We start from the raw sequence: 6857 nt of genomic DNA, 5'->3' as shown, positions 1-6857 counted from the left end.
TATTACCTCCCTTACCCTGTAATTCATGATAATAGTATTAAAACGCGTGTTGGTGAAAGCAGTCCACACTTATACTCACGAGCCAGGAACGATATATTTTTAGATCATTAATCGAATAGATTGATTTGTATGTTATTTAAAGACTATTGTACTTTATACAGCTAAGCATGTTCAACTCAAGCTTAGGAGGATATCAATGACTAAATTGATTTCCACGCAATAACTATATATTTATCCTATTTTTTCTTTATATATGAGATGAGATATGTATGAATTATAGATTGAATAGTATTTACACAATTCTGCGTTTGCTGATAACATCGTTAAGACTTGTTTTTATGTGTGAATAATGTACAATCCGCGTCCCCATCTGACCCTGAATGCTTTTCAAGACAGGATCCTATTCTCGTCTTTTATTTGAATTTATGTGCATACTAGCACACTAAAGAAATTCGTTATAACAGCAATATACCAGGGTAGTGTATTTCATTGTTTAACCAATGCCAGAGTATTTTTTCCCTCTATAATCGAGCTCACGCAGAAATTGTGATAGGCAATCCAAAGTCGACCCCGTGCTGAAATATCCTCATTTATTATTGTAGCATATGGTGTGTTTATTAGCGTTTTTTTCGTAATCAATCTTTGAACTATACTGGTCAACTGAATGAGTATACAATTGCTGCACTTGTATGTTACGATCGTACCCTGGCATGGATTATCGTTCTCAATAGCTCATATCTCTGGTCATTATGACAGTTAATTCCGGAGTAACGGTCTCTGTAATTGCTCACTAATTACATATTTATGAATAAGCTATCGCATAATTTTACAGCATTATAGATTACTCATAATAACAATCTCCGTTAAATTGTTTCGAAGCTGGTTTATATCAAACAGGCTTCCATTGACTGAATGAAGTATTCAACAAGTACCAGGCGTCCGTTCTACATTTCCTGTATTGCTTATTACTGCACGATGATGTATTGAATGCTGTATTTCAACCAAAATTTATTTATTGCTTACCGCTTAGTTGACAGAATTGCTTCAGTTACCAAGCAGAACTAGTTTTATTTGTTAAGAATCCCTGAATGTTTGGAATAGAATATACTTCGCCACTTATGCATATCTACGTCGCTTAAACACATAACATTTATTTATATATGTGTTTGGTGTTTTACAGACTTAGAACTAACCTTGCCTAAAATTTTATTAATTTCCTCGCCGAAAGACAAACGAGCAACATGAAGACTGATTCACTGAACTGTTTGAAGTATTTGATGTTCTTCTTCAATTTGCTATTTTTCGTAAGTATCAAATCTTTTCATACTTTGGTAATTCGTGTTGTATTTTCTGAAGGCAAACTATTGACCATAATATGCTTTCTTTTATAGATTTGCGGAATAGCAACACTTGCTGTCGGAATATGGGCTGTCGTGAATGCCCAATCATTCAAGAACATTCTAGTCGACAATGATCTGATTTTCAACGGAGTTTATATCATCATTGCAGTCGGAGCAGCATTATTTTTGATGGGATTTTTGGGATGCTGCGGAGCAATCAAAGAAAACAGATGCCTCTTGGGAACGGTAATGAGTTTTCTCGTAAAAAATGTATTTTTAATTTTTCTGATGTTCGTAGAAATTACTCAATTATGTCAAGGTCGGTATTCTTTACAAATGTGCACTGGTCTGTGTACTTATGCTATGCCGATCGTTGTCAAGCCGTTTCTAGAGAATCGCAGCCCTTGGTTTAACGAAATATTCCAAGTACTGGTTGAGTATGGCTGAACGCCTTCCGCTGTAAGACGATGAGTAAGTCAACCAATGTCCGTTTGTAGAATTTTATGTATAATATAGAAGCAGTGGTGGGATTCAATTTTTTTGTCAGCCGGTTTCATCACAAATGTCATATTTTCACCCGGTTCTGTTACAAAAAGTCATTGACATTTACCAGTAATGCTAACCGGTTCGCTGATCTCATAAAATTCCATGAGACGGTTCTATGAAACCGGTGCAAACCGGCTGAATCCCACTACTGTATAGAAGTCTGAGAAGTCGCCGTAACGACCACTAATGATGTATGTAATTCGTACGTGACAAAAAAATCAACACCAGCAAGATATTATTGACTTATCTCCAGGCAGCATCTTCTGTATTCAGATTTGGGATTATTACAATTACAAATAATTCTGTAAAAAAAAATATTTCAAATTCACTTACCCTGTTACAGTTTTTCGTCTTCGTTCTGATCATCTTTATCATTGAAGTTGTCGGTGCCATTCTTGTTTTCGTCTACTATCCACAAGTTGAAACTGCAGCTCTCGAATCGCAGTCTGCGTATGAAGATGGAACTGACAAAGGGAAAGTTATCAAGCAGGGATGGGACACCTTCCAGGCTACAGTAAGCTACTCCATTTCTGTCTTCTGTTTTTTACTAATTGTTATTAGTTATGTGAAATTGGGCTTGAGTTTCGGATATGCCACTGAATGGTTAGGTAGGATAAGATGGCTTGCATGATTGTCAGTCACGCCTCATTAAGTTTAGGGTTTAAATGAGTGCAGTTTGTGTCCCAGACCGACAGGCTTGAGTTTTAGCTTTGTTTACATTGTTTCATTCTTGTTTTCTTTAACTAATAGCCTGTACTATTTCCAATCGTGGCACGCGTATTCATAAATGTAAATTCACTGCAATATAAATTCATTAAAATATTGTTACATTCACAACTAAAAGGTCGAATGCTGCGGTTACAAATCTTTTTCTGAATGGAAAAACAACACTGCATGGGCGAGCCGTAATCCCGGTAAGATTGTTCCAGATTCTTGCTGCAAGCGAGAAATTCTTTCTGAAACATCTTCGCCAACAAACGCCACTCTCTGTCAACAAGGGAATGTAGAATTTCTGAATACACAAGGTTGCAACGCGAAACTTGGAAACTATTTGTGGGTTGTCGGTGGTGTTGGACTTGGAATTCTGTTTTTTGAGGTAAGAATACCAAGAAGAAAAAGAGCTAATCGGACCTATGTACTGTTTCTTGAATTCTTTTGTAGGAATTTATTTTCAATTGAATGACTCTTTGAGCAGTCTTGGAAATAAATATAAATATAAAGTTGGTTAAAATATAAAACTTTATCCCTAGATTTCTGGGCTTAAAATTTGAAATATGCAAATTTATCAAAACACTTGTTTCGAATAAAAAAATTTTGACCTTATTATTTCTATATTTGAGTTATTATTATACTTACTAATATTATATGACCTGCAGTTTCAGTACATTGGCAAAATTTATGATATCGAATAATATACTATGTTGCGATGTAATATGTAAATTTAACTTGCTTTCACTTTGAAGTAAAAACGTCATTTAATAACGTACACAACTATTGTTGACTGACGTTTTATTTTTTAATTCAATTCTAGTTCTGAAGTTATTTTATTGCTTTTTCAGCTTCTTGGAATGATTTTTGCCTGCTGTCTCTACCGTGCCGTTGAGGAATAAAAAATACAATGGGGATGGATATCTAGTTTAAGTTATTTTCAGGTAATTTATATATACTTTATATAGCCTATATATATATATATGCCAAGCTACCATTGTCAAGCGTCTCTACTTCAGATTTTAATATTTTCCGATAAAAATGGAGCCGTCGCTTCACCTACCATACTTGGCGATGTTTTTTTTTTGTCCAGAAAGTTAAGAAACCTCAAATCGACGGTCATTTTTAGGCGTATATTTGATATTCCACTGCTGTTGTCTTAATAATAGTCGCGTCTTTGTAAATTATGATTTACTTGTGCATAAGTACTTCAGGGAAAAACAGATTATATACATTAATTTGAATCTCCAATTACAGGAATCAATAAAACTGACAAAGATGCCAACGGGTCAGAAGACACACTATTTTCTACGTCTACTAAAATCATTGTAAACATTATTCACTAAAATTACCTTCGCCAAGATGGCGTTCACTGGCATATTTTGTATAACCATAAAAATGTTAAATAGTATCATCACATTGCATATTTGCATTTCAATAGTAATCTAGTTAAAATATTAGTAATAGAAATTATATAATAAGGACTAAAATTGAATTTATCTGAATGCCGCATGGACTATAAACTTTTGGAGTTAAATTTTTGGGTACCGGTATATTATACGGATACAACTGTTCAATAGATTACAGTTCATTGTTCGTCCTGAGATATTGCATTTGTTTAAAAATTACCTATTGCAATTCTTATAGCAATATTATGCTATTGGAACGATCGCATAACATATGATCGTGTGTGAGAGGCATCACACGTGAAAATATTAAAAACAAGTGTGCTTTGTGTGGTTACTTATACTATATTGCAGATTATTATATGTGTCTTGATTACTCTATATTGCGTATTTAAATTACAAATTACTCATTCTAGTTTTTGTTGCTAACAATTTGGTTTCTTTTCGGAAACGCTTGACCCAAACGCCGTGACTGGTTAAGCAGTGATTAGTTCATTAACTGATTTAAATTTTTGCCTGCCCAAGATATTGCATGCTCTACTTATACAATGTACATATATTGCATTTTTTCATGTGTGTATTTTTAAATGTGTCATCCTGATGGTGCCATGTCATATGGCGTGACACTAAATGATGGCTCTGGGACGTCGTGTACTTATCGAGGTATGAACATAAAATAATGCCTCGGGATTTTAGTTTTAGATACTTCTTCATTTTTTTATTTTGTTGTTCATTATTGCCATTATATGATTTTCATTTACTTTTTGTTGGGGCATCCTTTGCTTTTTTATAAACTTAAATCTAATGAAATCATACACCATTTATTTTTAGGGCTAAATTGTAAAACAAAAATAAGATTTTAAACATTGATTTAGATAAATTCACTTTTGTTATCAGCTGTAATAATTGAAAATTCTTCGGAAAAATTATTGTGTTTTCCAATTTTAGAAATCTCGGAAGAACGAGAGAATAATTATGTATTTGTGATAAATAAAAATACATTCAAATAAATGAACTTAATTTCTTTATTTGTCAGTTTTCCGAATTCTTTTTGGGAAATGTGATGCATTTTTTTATGACTGATATTAAAATTCACCAAAAACTCATTGCATTTATGATCTTAGCTATGCTCAAGTATAAACAGTATTACAGTGAGTGTGAGATATCGAGAGATTGATCTACTCTAGAGCTTAGAAGTATGGTGTATAGGTAGTAAAGGTTGAGCGGAAATTTAGTTGGATATCTGATGATTTTCGACTTGGCGCTCCGATTCTAGATTGCAACTAACGACGTCTACTTGAGCAGCGACAATGATAAATTGTGAATTGTTTAAGCTGAGTTTCAAATTAACATCGATAGCTGTGCTATACTGATTTGGAAATATAGTTGCCAAATAAGGGTACAACGGCATTGCCATCTTGTGCAATTTTAAAGGAATGAATTGATAAGAAGGATCAGCAGCATCTGAAAAAGTGAAAAAATCTTCTACGGTATCAGAGCGTTTGCAACTATGAGTAACTATATATAAATTTTCTATAGCTTTGACTACTTGATGATGTCTGTAACCGTTATCCCTTACAAAAAAAAAGCAATGCGAAAATTATATCTCACAAAATTAGGTACGTAATATATTATGCAAATTACGCCCGCACGGCCCCAGCCATTCCACATCCAAATTGATAACGAACCCAAGTCTTTAAATTCAAGTTTCGATGACGGGAAATCAACTTTGTAAAACAGTAACACAATGAGGAATTTTTGACTTGAGTGTGGAGTCTACCCAAAATTGGAGATTTATGTATATTTTGGAGAGACACGATTAGTCTTCGCATTTCTTCCAAAAAAGAGAGACGTGACTTCTTCTAGAATTAGCAAAATGGCATTTGCAGCGGATGACTTGTTGGGACAAAATTTCAGAAGAAACCATACGTGCCTCGTGCAGTCAAGTTCCAAGCAGATCGAGGCGTGTAGTGAAGGGAAAGGAAGGATATATCAAAATATAACAATGAATTCTATTATTTATCTTTATAATGTTATTTTCTGCAAAATAATTTTTTTTCTCCTACATTTATATATATTGTAGATATTTTCATGAACATTCGTCTACACTTGGTCTGATCACCCTGTATATATATATATATATAATCATACACTGTGAGTTCTAGAAAGATAACGTTACAGCATTTGCGTCATTTGTCGTAAACAAAAAAAACGGAAATGTAAAATCTCTCTCAATATAATCTTTATCTAGAAAGTGATTAAGATATGATTGTTAAAGTTTACGTTTACCTTCATATTTTGCTTCAGTCATAATACAACCTCGTTATGATCCGTTGTGTTTTCTCCGTGTTATCATGGGAAGTATGTTCTTGGTTATTTACGATATCGGATATTTAGTCCAGAAATGGATGAGATACGCGTAATATATTAGCCGCCCATAATCATCAATACAAGGGGAATATATTATTTGATTATTACGCGTGAATATAGAAATAATGCTTTAATGCGAGACATTCCAGCGCTAATGATGTTTTACTTTGAAGAGATCCGGTACAAACTGCAAAGTACAGAATTGTGATATTGAATTAGGTTTTAAGTAGAATTTTGTACACATTTCGCTTGCTGTAGTTAAATAGATTTTTGGTCATTAATTGTGTCAGAAAATTTTTATCGAAGTACTCTGTATTTGGAAATCTTTACAAACCATAACCAGACAAAATACATATATATGCTAGAATGTCTGAGAAGGTCTTTAGTGAGAGTTTAAAGTAAGAGTTCAGTACGAGTTTGTCGCCTTTCATTCAACCAACCTCACGTTGTATGCTTACTGGGAAAGAATAGAGTCTCTTTTAGGATG

The 6857-nt window shown here is 33.6% G+C and overlaps 1 protein-coding gene across 1 annotated transcript; it reads left to right on the top strand.

The window, feature by feature from the left end:
- The first annotated feature begins 1143 nt into the window (after positions 1-1143).
- LOC144420937 (tetraspanin-18B-like) lies at positions 1144-5106 on the top strand. Its single transcript, XM_078110795.1, has 6 exons — positions 1144-1304; positions 1392-1586; positions 2230-2400; positions 2731-2982; positions 3446-3538; positions 3852-5106. Exons 1-5 carry the CDS (start codon positions 1242-1244, stop codon positions 3494-3496), a joined length of 732 nt encoding a protein of 243 aa, XP_077966921.1. The 5' UTR covers positions 1144-1241; the 3' UTR covers positions 3497-3538; positions 3852-5106.
- The last annotated feature ends 1751 nt before the right edge of the window (positions 5107-6857 follow it).

This window comes from Styela clava, chromosome 3 (assembly GCF_964204865.1).
Source record: "Styela clava chromosome 3, kaStyClav1.hap1.2, whole genome shotgun sequence".
NCBI lineage: Eukaryota > Metazoa > Chordata > Ascidiacea > Stolidobranchia > Styelidae > Styela > Styela clava.
This window is presented reverse-complemented; position numbering and strand designations above follow the sequence as displayed.

What these genes read in the sequence shown, in the direction of transcription:
- LOC144420937 (XM_078110795.1), top strand. Translation starts at nt 1,242, where the DNA reads ATGAAGACTGATTCACTGAACTGTTTGAAGTATTTGATGTTCTTCTTC. An exon ending in TCTTCAATTTGCTATTTTTC is followed by an intron (nt 1,305 to 1,391) that starts GTAAGTATCAAA and finishes TTTCTTTTATAG; the next exon opens with ATTTGCGGAATAGCAACACT. An exon ending in TTGGAATTCTGTTTTTTGAG is followed by an intron (nt 2,983 to 3,445) that starts GTAAGAATACCA and finishes TTGCTTTTTCAG; the next exon opens with CTTCTTGGAATGATTTTTGC.